This window comes from Equus asinus, unplaced genomic scaffold (genome assembly GCF_041296235.1).
Source record: "Equus asinus isolate D_3611 breed Donkey unplaced genomic scaffold, EquAss-T2T_v2 contig_1, whole genome shotgun sequence".
Classification (NCBI taxonomy): domain Eukaryota; kingdom Metazoa; phylum Chordata; class Mammalia; order Perissodactyla; family Equidae; genus Equus; species Equus asinus.
In genome coordinates this window covers 2,059,098-2,076,124 of record NW_027224738.1, presented here as the reverse complement: position 1 = coordinate 2,076,124, position 17,027 = coordinate 2,059,098, and the positions used below count along the sequence as shown (strand labels likewise).

Genomic DNA, 17,027 nt, shown 5'->3' with positions numbered 1-17,027 from the left:
ATATATATACACTTACGTATATAATCTCAAAAGAAAATAAATTCTGTGTGGAATTATGCAGAATATTAATGAGTGACATTAGAAGCCTATTGTCTTAATCAATTTAGAAACTATTCTTTATACTTGTCTTAAAAACCATCTGTATCCTGACATGTTATTTTATGATTATCTTGATAAGATCCAAGAACTTAAGGCAAATGAACATCAGCTTTTTAAGTTAAAAGAAGATGTCAGTGAGACACAGAAAAAAATGTCCGAGATAGAGCGATTGAAGAAACAATTCAAGGCCCAAAGTTTAACTCTGGATAAAATAGAAATGGAAAACTTAAACTTGGCTCAGAAACTTCATGAAAATCTTGAAGAAATGAAATCTGTAATGAAAGAAAGAGATAATCTAAGAAAAGTGGAAGAGGCACTCAAACTGGAGAGAGACCAACTGAAGGCAAACCTACAAGAAACCATAGCTAGAGTGAGTTATACTCTTTCTTCCTGTCCAGCACACATATTTTTAATACAAGAAGCTTCCTTCTCTTTTAAATAAATGATACTGTTGGTGAAAAAGTAAATGTTATAGCCTTTTAGGGAGACAGTTTGACAATATCTTATTAAAAATTTATCAGCATATACGTTTGTTACAGCAATTCCATTCCTAGGAATTTATCCAACCAATATATTCACACATTTGGGCAGAAATACAACAGCATTCACTGCAGCATTGTTTGTGGTAAACAAAAGCTAAAAGCAATCCAAGTGTCCGCCATAAGGCACTGGCTAAGTGGGGTTTGTCTGTATAAGGGAACACTAAGCATAAGAATGGGACACTTTTTCTGTGACGTTGATCTAGAAGGGTGTCCAAGGGGTCTGAAAGGAGAAGAGCGAGCAGCCAGTTCAACAAGGAGCAGGACTAGGATGGGCGAGGTGAGGGACAGGGTCTGTACTCTCTATCCTGCCATACTGTTCTGATTTGGGGGTGGTGTGTTGGTGGTTTTTAACTGTGAGAATGCATTTTTTTACTTTAACTAGTTCATCATTAAGAAAAGATAATGTGCCTTTATATTATCATATTTCTCAATTTCTTCTAATAATAAAGGATCTGGAAACACAACAAGAACTGAAAATTGCTCGTATGCATTTGAAAGAACACCAGGAAACTATTGATAAATTCAGAGAGAGAGTTTCAGAAAAGACAACCCAGATTTCAAATATTCAAAAGGATTTAAATAAGGCAAAAGATGAATTACAGGAAAAGGTATTGTTGTTTTATTCTTTTGGGAGTAGTTGTGTCCAAAATTATTTGTAGACTCAGCAAGGAGATAGAAATAGATATATAGACATAGATATGTGCTTGTATGTAACAAATAGACTATTTTCCGTCCTTGAAGGAGTTCTGTTTGCATTCTAACTTGTTTTATAATTATCTCAAGATCCGAGAACTTCAGAAAAAAGAGCTTCAACTTCTTAAAGTGAAAGAAGATGTCAGTAAAACTCATTAAAAAATGAATGAAACGGAAGGATTGAAGAAGCAGTTTGAGGCCCAAAATTTATCTATGCAAAATGTGGAAATGGATAACTTACACTTGACTAAGAAACTTTATGAAAGCCTTGAAGAAATAAGAATTGTAGCTAAGGAGAGAGATGAGCTAAGGAGCATAAAAGTCTCTCAAAAATGGAAAGAGACCAATTCAGAGAAACCTTAAGAGAAATGATAGCTAGAGCGAGTTCAGAATCTACCCCTATCTAGTAACTATTTATAAGAAACAAGCTTTTTTGAAAAGGGTAGCAATGTTTTTACTTTTTTTTTCCGGGAAATTTCTACAAACGGAGGATAATGGGAAAACTATTACTATAACTTTTCACACAAACAGGCAAGTACAGTTTTAAAAGAAGCTAAAATCTATTTCAGAAAATACCATTTTAATTCTTTATTTTTAAGAAAAAATTTGTTCAATAAGCAGACTATTTTCTTTAATGAAATTTTAAAAGATTTTTTAAACCAAGAAATAGCATTATTCTCAATGGAGAAATATTTGAAGGATTCGATTTACAAAAGATTAAATAGCCCATCTCTCTATCTCTACATGATAGGGTTAGACGTGGGCTTTTGTTAGTGACATTAGAAGGGAAGAAGGCAAGATGAATACAAAAAAAGAAATTGAACTGAATCCTCTAAAAAGTAATGTAAACTTCAGATCAATAAGAAAGTTTATGAAATCTATAAAAATCTTTTTCATTCTCATATTTCAATAGTGAAGAAAGAATAAAGTGGAAAACAGTATCATTTGCAATCTCAATAGAAACATCAGACACTTGGGAATCATATTTATGTGGACCCTAACTAAATTTATAAAGAGATTTAATTCATTCAACAAATATTCATTGAACAATTAGTCTTCTGGGTACTGCAGTAAATAAGATAAACAAATGGGAGAAAATGTTTTGTTTTGTACTTGTAGTCAGAAATACAAAATGTAGGCAGGGTATGAATTTTCTGGTCCAAGGTGCTGGGAAGAATATATGAATGGAGCTTGGAGCACCATGGACAGTACAGACAGTCGTGCTAGCATGTTTAGTTGGCAATAATTATTCTAATGCAGAGATCTGGAAGAGTAGGAACCAGAGATAAATCTAAAACCTAATTTGCAGCTATGAAGGTTACAGGAACAGATTCTGTCTCCAAAAAATATGTGGTTCTCCCACTTTTTTCCCCAATGAGTTGAGGTTACTCACTAAAAGACTTCATGATACTATTATTCATTTTCTGACCATTTTTAACATTTTTTTGTGTTACAAGTATAATATTTGATTCCATTATTGAAATAATGTACAATGTGTAATTGAAAAAGTAAATGATTAGACATTATATATGAATGGAGTTATAGCTGAAGCCTTGTTTATTTCTTTCCATCCAAGCAGGACCAACAGAACATCAAAGAGGTATTAAAATATGAAAAAATGTTGCTATGTGATGGAAAACAGCACCTTACAGAAAGCCTGAGAGAAAAGTGCTTTAGGATAAAAGTAAGTGCCCCTGTTCAAATTACAAATAAATATTGGGGCCCTTCCAAAGGCCTGTGGAGTCACAGGCACCTCTATGGAATGAATAGATAATGCTCAGTATTCTTCTAAACTTCATAATCTAGTACAGATATGTGTGTGCATACATGCATACATACACAAACAAAACAGTGGGGTTTGGGGCCGGCCCTGGGGCCAAGTGGTTAAGTTTGTGCTCCCGCTTCGGCAGCCCAGGGTTTCCCCAGTTCAGATCCTGGGCACAGACATGGCACCGCTTGTCAGGCCACGCTGAGGCAGCATCCCACATAGCACAACCAGAGGCACTCACAACTAGAATATACAATTATGTACTGGGGAGGCTTTGGGGAGAAGAAGAAAAAAGATTGGCAACAGATGTTAGCTCAGGTGCCAATCTTTGAAAAAAAACAGTAGGGTTTATGATTTTGAGGCTTCACTGGAAAGGTGGTATTTCAGCAGATACCTGAAAGGAGTCAATGGTTGAGACATACAGGTATCTGGTGGAGAGCAGAACAGGCAGGGAGAACAGCAAGGACAGAGCTCCTGAAGCAGAAGCTGCCTAGTGGGCTCCAGCAACATCAACAAGGGGGAAAGCTAATGAGAAACGAGGTCAGAGTTAACAGGAGGAAGCAGGCTGTGGGGCTTTTAAAAGACTTTGGGTTTTACTCTGAACGAGATGTGGATCCACTGGAGAGTTTTGACCACGAGAGAGACATGGTCTGACTTAACATTTTAAAGGGATAGCTCTGATTGTTGTGTTGAAAATTAAGTGATAGCAGGAAGACTATTTGAAAGACTAATTTCAGTAATCATGCGAAGATGGTGATGGCTTGGCCCAGAGAGGTAGTAGTGGAAGCAGTGAGAAGTGTGTGGATTCTGAACATGTAGTGAGGGTAAAGCCAACAGGATTTACTGTCACCCCTATTAGAACACAAGATCCCTAAAGACTTCTGTGTGTTGTTTATGGCTGCATCACTTAGCACAGTCCTGACAGAAGTCAGCCTTCAATATGTATTTATTAAAAGTACAAATGAATGACTAGACAGTGCTGCTCCAACCATAAGGTGATTCCTCCTAAGACCAAAGGCAAGAATCCCCTCTCCAACATCCCAGATTAATGAACATCTATCTAGGTTTTCCTTAAATTATTAAAAGGAGAGCTCATTATTGTCAGAAGCCCCTTACTCTATTGTTTAGCACCCTGAACTAAATATGTTAATACCCGATTGAATGTAAAGTGTTCTTCCACCTGTGCCCTGACCAGCTTGTCACCTGTCTGGTCTCTAGAAAGTTGAGCTGCTGGGCCTAGGCCTAATGGGTGTCTGCCATACACAAGGCACTAGACTGGGTGCTTTACCTCATGAGACAGAGTTTATTGTTCCATTTATAAACAAAGAAATTGAGGCCCAGGAGGAAGTTTAGTCATTGCCCAAGGTCACACAGCTGGTAAATTGGTAAAATTAGGATTTGAAACCAAGTCTAAGTTTAAAACTTGGGTATAGAAGCATTTCTACAAATATAATTTTATTTCCTTTAATTTATAGTGTCTGTATGTATTTTATAGGTTATATATAGATATTATCTAACATTTTACTTAATTCCCTAGAAAACTTTGTGGAAATTATTGTAGTCTTCATTTTGTAGTTGGGAGAATGGCTCAAGGATTTCCCCAGTCAGGAAGTGACAGGGCTAGAACCTGAACTCTAACTCTGATAAAAGGTGAGAAATCTCAGATTCTAGGCAGATAATAGAACGTAGGTCATGTGATTTGTTGTCACTCGTTTTGATGCTGGCTCAGTGAGCTGAGGAGTCGAAAGAAACATTTCTTGGACTCTCAAGGTCTGGCAGTAGTGCTCTTTTATTCAGGAAGTAGCATGGAGTAGCATGGGGACAGGACCTATGGGCAGTGAAGAGCTGCAAACATGGGTTGAGGGTAGGGCTAAATTTATAAGGCATAAGTATGTGAGTTGCTTCTTTACAAGACAAAGGAAAAATTAGGTAAAAAAAGTATCAGTGCAGGTGGAGTCTGGTTATCAGGTGGTCTTATAACTTTGGGTAAGAATCAGATTGAATGAGGTCAGGATGTCCCATGCTTCTGTGAGGATGATATAGATTGGTATGTAGGCCAGGAAGCCTTGGGCTTTTCTCCCTGAGGCATCCTTGATCCTCATCAGTTTTATCTGCTCACTCACACCACCTATTGTCAACAGAAGCTAGCATTCAGCCTTGAGCTACAATACATACTAGATTGAATTCATGCAAATTTCTCTTCCAACTTTGTAAATGTTCATTCAAATCATGGATGTTTAGAAGACTAAAAGAAAATGTATCAAAATGATAACAATGGTTGTTTCTGGTTTTCTTTGTTATAGCTGTTTTATAGAGGATTAAAATTGGCCACCCCAAGATATATCTCTTTGGCATGAAGATTATTTTGGGCTGGTTACTTTCAAAAACTGCAGACATGAGAGAAACTCTGAAAAGTAGAAGTTACCTTTTGTAAGAGACATTTCCATTTGTAAGGGAAATCTCCATCTGTAAAGATGTCTCCCTCTCTGTACCAGGAAGAAGGGGGATGACCTTACCTCTAGAAACTCTTATCAATGCGGAAGGCAAGGACTTAAATCTGCATAATAACCTTACTCTTGTTTACTGTACTTGTCTGGTAACCTCCCATACTGACTCCCCCTACCCACAACATCCTCCTTTGTCTTTAGCTGAAGATGATATTTAAGGTGAGAGCTTCCGCCATTTTGGTGAGTTGCTCAGTTTTCCTGGGTCTCTCCCATGTATACATGTTATAAAGCTTTGTTTAATTTTCTCCTGTTATTCTGTCTCATGTGAATTTAATTCGCTGTCCAGCCAGAAGGACCTAGAGCGTGTAGAGGAAATATCTTCCTCCCCTACAGTTTAAACTTCTTAAATTTCCACAATGATTATAATTATTTCTATAATCCAAAATCGACAATAACATTTTCTTTTTGTTTTTTATACACAAAAGTCTCAATTTATTTCTGCCCTATAGAAAGTGTTAAAGCATAAATTTTGTTACAATTCCAGAGCTAGGACTACTTATTGTTAAAATAGAATGAATTATTAAATTGAATGAATTCTCACTGCCTTTAGGAGCTTCTGAAGAGATACACAGAGATGGATAGTCATTATGAGTGCTTAAATGGACTCTGTCTTGACTTGGAGAGGGAAATTGAAACCCAAAGAGAGCTTTCAATTAGAGTAAAAGCAAACCTCTCACTTCCACATCCACAAACCAGACAGATTCAGAAACTTCTCACTGCCAACCAGAGATGTTCCATGGAGTTCCACAGAGTCATGAAGAAACTCAAGGTACCACCTGTTTTAGTAATATCTTTGTAAATATTGCCATTAATTTCAGTTACAAACCAGTATATTTAAGTCCTGCTTTGGGAGTTGGTGTATTTGCTAATTAGTACATTTGCTACTGAATTAAAGATGGCATGGGTCTGAGAATAGTATGTGCAGGATCCTCAGTGCATCTAGGACCTGCTCATTCAACAAAACCTGATCTCTGCCTTTGGCCTTAACAATGTGTCAGGGTGCTGGGGAGACAGAGATGAGCAACCGCTAAATCTCTCCTAGTCCAGTGGGTGAGGCAGACATTTGAACAGGTGAGAAGTGCAGTAGTGGACAATGTCCTGGAGAACAAGTTGAAGACAAGACTGGACTGGAAGCTGGGCTCAAGCAGTAAAGCTTAGAGTTCATTTTAGAGATGAGGAGGGGTCACTGGACAGTTATTTTAAGTGGTGGCAGTAATGTGATCGGGTTGCCATTGTAGAGACTTCACTACAGACAAAGAAGAAATGAGTCTGCAGGGGATGATAAGCCTGGTGGCAGAGAGAAGAGACAAGAGGCAGTTACAATTGTCCTGATGAGATGTGATGGGTGACAGTACTATGGGGGAAGGATTCATAGGGATGGAAAGGATGAAAGAAGTTAAAGAAATATTTGGCAGTTTACAATAGTAGGTCCATGTGCTTGACAGTGGAGGGAGGGGAGGGAAGTTCAGACTGAGCCCCAGGATTTGGGCTTAGCCGGGTTTGTGGATAGTGGTGCCATTAACTGATAGAAAGAAAAAACGAAAGGGAGAAGGCAGGTGAGGCAGGAGGAGAGATCTGGTGTTTAATTTGAGATGTTTTGAGATAGAAATACCTATAATGGAACATCCAGGAAGAGAAACCAAGTAGGCTTTTAGTTGTGAATCTGAGGTTTGTCAGGAGAAAAATCAGGACCACAGATAAAGATGTGGGATCCATCAGCATTTGGTGATAGATAGTACAACAGGTGTGAATGAGGCCACCCAGAAGCATAATAGAGTGAAGATAAAAGAGAACTCTGGAAAAGATCAGTTCTCAAGAGGCAGTAGCAGAAAAGAGAGCAACACATGAGTTTGAGGTTGGAAAAGTCAGAGAGATAAGAGAGAACTGAGCAAAAGTGCCATTGGTCAAGTCAGTGGTGGAGAGTGTGTCAAAGATGAAGTGGTCAAGGGTGGCAGATGCTTCAGACAGCCAGAACATGAATGAAGAGATCCCCTCAATTGTTGACAATGGAGCTTACTGGTGACCTTTGTCAGAGCAGTTTTAGTTGAGTGGTTAGGAAAGAGGCCAGATTGTAAATTGTTAAGGAATGGTGGAAGTTGAGGAAGTAGGAAGCGGTATCTTCCCTACCTAGGTAGATTGCCCCTCAGGCTCTAATAGTCTTCAAAAGCCTAACAATCAGATATCCAGAACTTATTCATGAGGTCCATAGAACCAGGGCATTCAAATTCTTGTCCCCTTTAAGCCACACTTGACAGGTAAGTCCTGAGGCAGGGCACACTCACGTTGGCCACCCAGCTGACATAGGCAGGAGAGGATGTTGAAATGAATCTCACTGGGAAAACTGCGTGATATAATTAACCAAAAGGAGGCAATAGAAAAAGGTGGGTTTATAGGGAAAGGCATCATGTTACATTGTAAACATATTGAATCTGAGGTAACTGTAGGACATCCCTGAGGTAGCTCCAGAAGGAAGTCAGAAATAAGAAACTAGAGGTCTGGAAGTCACTCTCCGAAGACGCTGAGAGTAGAAACTTGGGAATAGAGAGAGGTTCTTCCCTTCTTCCTCACTCCTCAGAGGATAGAGACAAACAAGACAAGCCGCCCCACCTCTTAGTCTTGAGAGTTTAGAACTTCCTCTAAACGTGATAAAAGTTTCATTTCCCAATTTGTTTCATGTTTTCCTGCAAGTATGTGTTAAGCTATGTTACAAAGATAAAGGAAGAACAACATGAATCCATCAGTAAACTTGAAATGGTTTTTATTGATGAAGTGGAAAAGCAAAATGAACTGCTAAGTAAAATGCAGCATCTTCAACAAGATGATGATGTACCATCCAGAGAATTAGGGGACCTCCAGTTGAGCCAGAAAATGGATCTACATATTGAGGTATGATTTATTTAAAATGGATTTAATTAGATTTTAAGTCTTTTTATCAAATAGAAAGGTACCTCTTCATGTGCTTAGAGTCATTTTCATTTATGAAATTAAAAACAGCTTGCAGAGGGGCCAGCCTGGTGGCGTAGCAAGTGGGTTCCTGTGCTCTGCTTTGGCAGCCTGGGGTTCGCTGATTCAGATCCTAGGCGTGGACCTGGCACTGCTCGTCAGGCCATGCTGTGGCAGTGTCCCACAGAGAAGAACCAGAAGGACCTAGAACTAGGATATACAACTATGTACTACTGGGGCTTTGGGGAGAAAAAAAATAGGTTGCAGAATGACAGCTGGCCAGATGTAAAGAGTGCCAAGTCATAGACTAGCCTCCTTTCAGAACTACACAGATATAGAAAAGTAGACTTAATATCAGCAAGTAGGATTTCTTGGAAGGCCAGAATAAGTTTCCAAATGCCTTCTAAAACTTCCTAGATCTGTGACTGGGAGTCACAGACATTTGTATTGTAGCAACCCCACATGGAGTGTCCTGCTCTCACCCAGCAGTGTGAGGCCCCTGCAGTTCCCAGTATGCATGCAAGGCCTGCTGTATGCACAGAAAAGCTGCATCCAGAAGCACTTCAGACACTGTCACAGATTCATAGTTTCGAACAGGTTTTAAAAATGCCAAAAGGCAGAATTTGTAGATGTGCCTCTGTTACATAGCCTATACTGCCAAAATTTTATTATTTAAATTAGAATTATATTTCTAATATAATGAGGATAAATTAGAATTATGTTTACTTCAAAATATTAGAAGTGAAAGTTCAGTAAGGTTATTTTCCCCTTTTTATGATATTTGTCTGATATTTAGATAAAAACTTTCCTAAGATTCAGGAGATTCAATGCTTATTTTTCACACAGGAAATTCTCAAAGATTTTTCGGAATGTGACTTCCACAGCGTAAAGATGGAATTTCAACAAGTACTGAGTAATAGGAAAGAAATGACCCAGTTTTTGGAAGAGTGGTTGAATACTCATTTTGATATAGGAAAGCTTAAAAATGGCATCCAGAAAGAAAATGATAGGATTTGTGAAGTGAATATCTTTTATAATAAAAAGATAATTGTAAGTAGTACTTTTTTGGTGCTCATTCTTTTTTTTTGTTTGCTTTAATTTTTCTGCCTCATTCTTAAAAAGACTTAGAGCAACTTAATTTTAAGTATATTTTCTTTCATTTATTTGTATATGCTTCTTTATTTTTTTATTTGAAAAAGAGTGACTGTAAATGTGTTCTTCCTCTAACACATTTTGCTTCCTTAAGGTAATTAAATATATCAACTTGTAAAGAAGATAATAAAATGTTGCAGTATAACAATCCATTTCCACTGGTGAAACCTCAAATCTTGCCATTTTCCTCTGTCCTTTCTCGCTTCCGTAGGACCTGAGCCTTTTCCCCCAAGTATCCTCAAACAAGGTGAGATGCTAGCCTGTTTCAGGGCTGTGGGCAGCACCTGTGGTCAAGCCAAAGACAGCTCTAGTCCACTAATTAGTGAGGCCTTGTGCTTCTCACCTCGGTGCTGTTGCTATCATACGTGCTGATCCTTCAACTGTGAGGTTCAAACATGTGGTTTGTATCATTGTTCCCAAGGTGACCAGCCCTTGTGGACAGATTCATATGAACCAAGATTGCTTGAGATCAGTTTTATTAATTTGTTTTACTTTCCACTGATGAGAAGATTCATTCGGCTTTCTGAAGTAATCTCTACCTCATACACCTGGTAAAATTGTCATTAATCAGAAAGTTGCTTGTTATATAGGCAGTTGGAGCAAAGGGAGCTAGATTAATATTATAGCTCCTAAGATTGGTTTTATATTTCATTTGTTTGGGTAGTTCTTTCCTGACACTTTAATTTCATCTGGAAACTATACTTAAATCACATTGAAATGTAGATAACATTTTTAAAAAAGGTTTTCCTGTGGATAGTGAATCCCATTTGTCGAATACCCCAAGCTAGCAAAACAGTAAATGAGCTTTTAAAATAAAAAAAAAATGGTCCACAATCAATGAAGAAAAGCATAAAACCAGTGTTTGGGATAAGATAATTTCCATATAATTCAGTGTTTTTCTCATAATATTGAGGGCTCACTTGTGGTTAGAAAGTAGAGATTTCTGCTCTGTGGATCAGCATGGATATGTGGCTTCTTCCACCATCTGAGCATAGCAATTGATAACTTGGTGTGGTGTGGGGTCAGTAGTCCAGAACCAAGGAGAGTCCAGGGTGCCAGCAAGAACACAACTAATTTAGGATCCGCATCTCACAGAACTACCATAAAGCCACAAAGAAAGATACAGGTAAGGCCAAGAAGGCATTCATGATGAGAGCAAAAAGTACATCCCATAAGAATAGGAAGTAAAAAGATGCTAGAAGCAATTTCAGAGTGAGTCAGCCTTTGATGTAACGAGGGTATGGATTGGCTGTTACTCCCTGCACGGAAATAGAAGATTTTCAGATTACGAAAAGTCAGTAAATTTTTTTCCTTATAAACACTGAGGTTTGAAATGAAAGAGGAAAATAGATTGTTATTAAGTTTACTGGGTATGCTCTGCTATTAGATGTCAGTTAATGTTTATATATGACATTATATATGTCATAACATACATAATGATTTTAACCTGACCAGTTCTTCAGATTCCTCTTCATATGTCAGTGCTGATCTAATAGAATGAGATTATCATCTTGCAAATCAACATGAATCCTCTCTAGTCCTTATTCTTCTTTTATTCTCATAATCAATATCCAGCGTCTTCTGAAATGTCAGGAACTGGTGCAAGCCACAAAGAATGTTCACATTCTTTTAAAGTACTATTCTAGAATGTTCTGAATAATGAATTTCAACATATGCCTTGTCCTAGAACTCTAGTATTTTCCATAGTGGTTTTTTTAATACGTAATTCATTTTAGAAGCTATAGTGTTGTCTTTACTACTCAATAGGCTATAATAAATGAATCAACAGAGTTTGAGGAAAGAAATGTGACCATCACCAAAGAATGGGAACATGACCTGAAATCAGTGAAAGAGAAAAATGAAAAACTGTTGAAAAACTATCAAACTTTGAAGATCTCTCAAACATCTGGTGCCCTTGTTAATCCTACTACACAAGGCGATAAGAATCTTCATGTCACATCAAGAGCTACACAACTAACCACAGAGGTATGAGATTTCTTATAAGATGTTTTTCAATTTGCAGCTTCATTGTAGAGTTAAAGATGTATCATATGTAACATTTCAGAGCAAAATCACAGTATTGAAGGTATTAGGGAACATGCATGATGGACTTGTTTTTTAAATATAGTTCTATTGGGGCGCTCACTCAACTAATTATAAAGCTACATGTTACATAAGATCTTACCTTTGAATTATAAAATAGAAGTAACTCATGCCTTAATTTGATTAATAGGTATGTATACCACTTAAGGTGTTATTACCATACATTATAAGTTTTCTAAATCATGTGACTTTCTATTAAATTATAATCTATGTCTATAGTACCAAACTAGTTTAGAGAGAAAGAGCAATTTAGCTTTTCTCTAATTATCATCAGTGTCTTTAATATTGGTTAATGTGATCAAAACAAAAATGGAAGAGGCTAAAAGTATAATAAATTTCTTATACAGATTAACCTGTGCCCAAGAATCAGTACATTATTTGAATAATCCAATAACTGTATTAACTGCCCTTACTTGGGAATCTGTACAGCAAACACGCTGTTTTATTTTGTTAGCACACACGTCTTAGTGGGGAACCCGAGTGAATTACAACTTAGCATTTTTACCAAAATAAATATTTATAATAAAACATCAACTGCCAGTTTAATAATTATTACTAGTGGAAACTAGAAGATCACTAATATAGAGTTTATTGATTTGCTGATCACTACAGACCTCAGTCAGCTGCAGAGGTAAAAATAGTGGAAATATGAAACCCATCTTCCAAAGCAATAAGATAAACAAGCACAAGGAAATCCCATTTTCAATGACCCCAGGAAATACCCCATCAGATAATAAATCGTATGTTATTAGTTTGATAATTAGGCCAAATCAGAGTAGCACAGAGCAGGTCAGTGATGTGGAGGTAGAGCAGTGGGGCAGGCAGAGAGTTGGGCAGTCCACCCAAACAAGTAGGAGAATTCAGTGCATGACAGTAGGAGCAGTCAACTCAGGGGGGAAAGATAGTCTGCTTAATGTTTGAATCAGAACAACCAACTAGCCATCTTAGAAGAATAAGTCTGGACTCCTACCTCATTCATTAAACAAAAGTAAATTCCAGGTGGACCAAAAAGAAACGTTTTCCAGGAAAACCTGCATGTGTGTATATGTGAACAGTCTTATATTATGAACAAATTAAGATATTTTTGTACTTATAAAAAACTGGAAATAACCTAAATGTTCATTAGTAGGTGACAGGTTAACTAGTTTATAGTACCTCCATGAAATAGGATATATTTACCCATGAAAACAAAAATGCGAGAGATCTATGTGTTGATAATGAAAAGATCTGGAAAATATATTATCAAGTGAAAATAAAATTTTTAATTTTTTAAAAAGCAGGAGGCCAGCCCCATGGCATAGTGGTTAAGTTTGCATGCTCTACTTCGGCGGCCCAGTTCATGGTTCAGATCCCAGGCACGGACCTACACCACTCATTGGCAGCCATGATGTGGCAGCAATCCACATATAAAATGGAGGAAGATTGACATAGATATTAGCTCAGGGCTAATCTTCCTCAAGCAAAAAAAGAGGAAGTTAGCTCAGGGCTCATCTTCCTCAGCAATAAAAACCCACAAAAAACCAGAAGTATATATTTATTGTTGTTATGTGCTGTAGAGTCAGCTCTGATTCCTGGCAACTCTATGAATGAGTGATGTCCAATATCCTGTCCTCAAGAGCCCTACTCAGCTCCTGTAGACTCACGCCTATGGCTTCCTTTCTGGAATTACGCCATCTCGTATTTCGTCTTCCTCTTTTCCTGCTGCCTTTTACTTTTCATCATGTCCCCAAGGTAGGATAGTCTCAGTTTTACAATTTTTGCCTCCAGAGATAGGTCAGGCTTAATTTGCTCTTGGACCCACTTGTTCATTTTTCTGGCAGTCCAGGGTATCTGTAGAGCTCTCCTCCAACACCATATCTCAAATGAGTCCATTTTTTCCTGTCAGCCTTCTTCACTGTCCAGCTTTCGCACCCACACATAGTAATTGGGAATGCGAGGGTGTCGATAATCTTGGCCTTGGTCTCTAATGATACTCCCTTACTGTTGATGATCTTTCCTGATTCTTCCATCGCTGCCCTTCTGAGTCACAGTCTTCTCTTGATTTCTTGGCTGCGGTCTCCATTTAAACTGATGACTGAACCAAGGGAAACAAAACCTTTAACAATTTCAGTGTCTTCATGGTCTACATTAAAGTTGTATAGTTCTTCTGTAGTCATATCTGTCTTCTTCATGTTCGAATGCAGTCCTGCTTTGGCTCTTTCTTCTTTCACGCTATTCTGTGTGAACTTTCTTCTTACACACTATTGTGTGTGTGACTTACTGTTTTTGTAAACTGTATATTCACATGCGTAGATACATATAGAAAATTTCTAGAAGGATACACTTGAAAGAGTTTAGTAGTCATCGCTTTAGAGTCAGTGGGGGTTCTGAGATGGGGGAACTTAATCTTAATTATATGCCTTTGGATTTTTCCACATACTTGTATTTTTCAGCATAAAAACTAGGTAATAAAAATAAAGGGAAAGATATGTTACATGTATTCCTCTAAAGTGTCAATTAACAAATATACTTTCTGTAAGTAGTGTTAATTTAAAATGTAAGTGCCTATTTAATATGCTTAGCACCATGCTAACTAGTAAATAAAATAAGTACTAACCTTATATAAAATCTGGGCCTCTTTTAGTCCTAAATGATCAGCTTCTAAATGAAAAAAATAATACATGTATAAATTGAGTGACATTTGGAGTCTCCATCTATCCTATGTTGATGCAATCTGAAAGATTAATACCTATATATGATCTTTGTTTCATATAAACTGTGATTCTGTCTTCAAGGCACACCTTATATATGTGTGTTTTTTTTAATAGAAGATTCAAGAGCTGGAAACTTCACTACGTGAAGCTAAAGAAACTGCCATGCAAAAGGAAGACAAGATTATAAAGATGCAGAAAGAGCTTGAGATGACTAATGATATAATAGCAAAACTTCAATCACAAGTTAATGAATCAAATAAATGCCTTGAAAAAACAAAAGAAATGATCCAAGTACTTCAGGTAACTTAAAACTCATTTTATAAATAAAGGCATAATTTTATAAATTATGCATAATAAATATAAATAAATGCATACGTTTATTTTCATGCCAAATAATGATTGTTTTCATCTTCCTGTAAAAATTATTTTTAAAAAACATAAATATTCTTGACAGTTTAAAATATATCTTATTTTTTTAATTTTTTTTAATTTTTTTACTTTTCAAAGTAAGGAAATTTTTTATTTTCACTTTAATTTCTGAATGCCAAAAATGTAGAGGATGTATGTTTGTATATCTCTAGTAGTATATTGCAACATTTTTTCATAAATATGTTTTTTTTTAAATTTTTTATTATTGCAGTAACATTGGATTATAACATTATATAACTTTCAGGTGTACATCATAATATATTTCGAATTCTGTGTAGATTACATCATGTTCACCCCACAAAGACCAATTATCCATCACCACACGTGTGTCTAATCACCCCTTTTGCCCTTCCCCCTCCTCCCTTCCCTTCTGGTAACCACCAATCCAGTCTCTCTTGCTCTGTGTTTGTTTGTCATTTTTATCTTCTACTTATGAGTGAGATCATATGGTATTTGACTTTCTCCCTCTGACTTATTTCACTTAGCATAATACCCTCAAGGTCCATCCAGGTTGTCACAAATGGCCAGATTTCATCATTTCTTATGGCTGAGTAGTATTCCATTGTGTATATATACCACATCTTCCATTCGTCCCTTGATGGGCACCTAGGTTGTTTACAAGCCTTGGCTATTGTGAATAATGATGTGATGAACATAGGGGTGCATATATCTTTTATGCCTTTGTGTTTTCAAGTTCTTTGGATAAATACCCAGCAGTGGGATTGCTGGATCATATGGTAGATCTATTCTTAATTTTCTGAGGCGTCTCCATACTGTTTTCCATAGTGGCTTCACCACTTTGCACTCCCACCAGCAATGTTTGAGGGTTCCTTTCTCTCCACATCCTCTCCAACACTTGTTGTTTCCTGTCTTGTTAATTATAGCCATTCTGACCAGAGTGAGGTGATATCTCCTTGTAGTTTTGATTTGCATTTCCCTGATAGCTAATGATGTTGAACATCTTTTCATGAGCCTGTTGGCCATCCATATATCTTCTTTGCAGAAATCTCTGTTCAGATCTTTTGCCCACTTTTTAATTGAGTTGTTGGTTTTTTTCTTGTTGAGACTTTCTTTTTATTTTTCAAAAAAATATGCTTCTTATCTAAATATTTAATACTCTGTTAGATAAGTACATTTTAAAATTATATTTTTTTCTACTTAATCCCCTGTTATTGAGTCCCACCTGGTAGCCTATGGGCTTAATCTAACCTGTTTTCTCTAGAAAGAGCAGAGTTGAAATGTTTTTGAGCTTGAATGCCGTTACACAAGTCGCACCCTCCTTCATCACAGCCTTCCTTCCTCGTCTGAGCCACAGCTACTTCTCACTCTTCTGCTACTTGGGTCGGATCCTAATAGGCATTTTGTTCACTGTTCCTGCTCCAGTGTCTCTTCTCTTCATTCCAAAATTAGAAACAAGCCAAGAATGCCTACTCTTTTCATTATTTAACATTGTTCTAAAAATTCTGGTTCTTTCAATGAGACATGAAACAGAGAGGCAAGAGAAAATAATCTTAATTTTGTTTTTAGAAATTGTTAGTATAGCTAAAAACCAAGAAAATCAACTGTAAAGCTTTAAAATCTTTGAGAGTAATTTTTTAATACTTCAAATAACTAAATGATCACATTTTTATTCATTCAACAAGTATTTGTTGAATACCTACTATGTGTTGGTCATTGTTCTAGATGCCATGTGTACTGCAATGGAAAAAAAATAAAGCCTCCTTGAAGAGGCTTACATTCTGCTTCATGAAGTCAGAAAATAAACAAGTATATATGTTTGTTAAACGGTGAGAAGTGCAATGGAAAAATATTAAGCCAGACAGAGGTATATAGGTGCAGGGTGAGAGTGGGTGTGAGTAGGAGTGTGATTTTGTAAGGGGAGTTGAGGAGAGCCGCACAATTAAGATGACGAAGTGATGGTGTGAGCTGTCTGGTAGGGAAGGGCCTTCTAGGCAAAAGAAGTAGCAAATGCGAAGGCCGCAACACAGAAGTAGTTGAGATGTATTCAAGGAAACAGCAAGAAAGCCAGCGTCTCCTGAGCAGCGTGGGCAAGGATAGAAAGGGAAATAGGTGAGAAGTAGCAGAGAGCCAAATCATA

The 17,027-nt window shown here is 37.1% G+C and overlaps 1 protein-coding gene across 1 annotated transcript in view; it reads left to right on the top strand.

The window, feature by feature from the left end:
- LOC139042837 (centromere-associated protein E-like) overlaps positions 1-8,523 on the top strand; it is a 65,289-nt gene extending 56,766 nt beyond the window's left edge. The window contains 5 exon segments of the mRNA XM_070503397.1: positions 179-469; positions 1,091-1,249; positions 2,911-3,018; positions 6,160-6,378; positions 8,298-8,523. Of these exon segments, the coding sequence (XP_070359498.1) occupies positions 179-469; positions 1,091-1,249; positions 2,911-3,018; positions 6,160-6,378; positions 8,298-8,501 (981 nt within the window). The 3' untranslated portion in view covers positions 8,502-8,523.
- Positions 8,524-17,027: the final 8,504 nt, after the last annotated feature.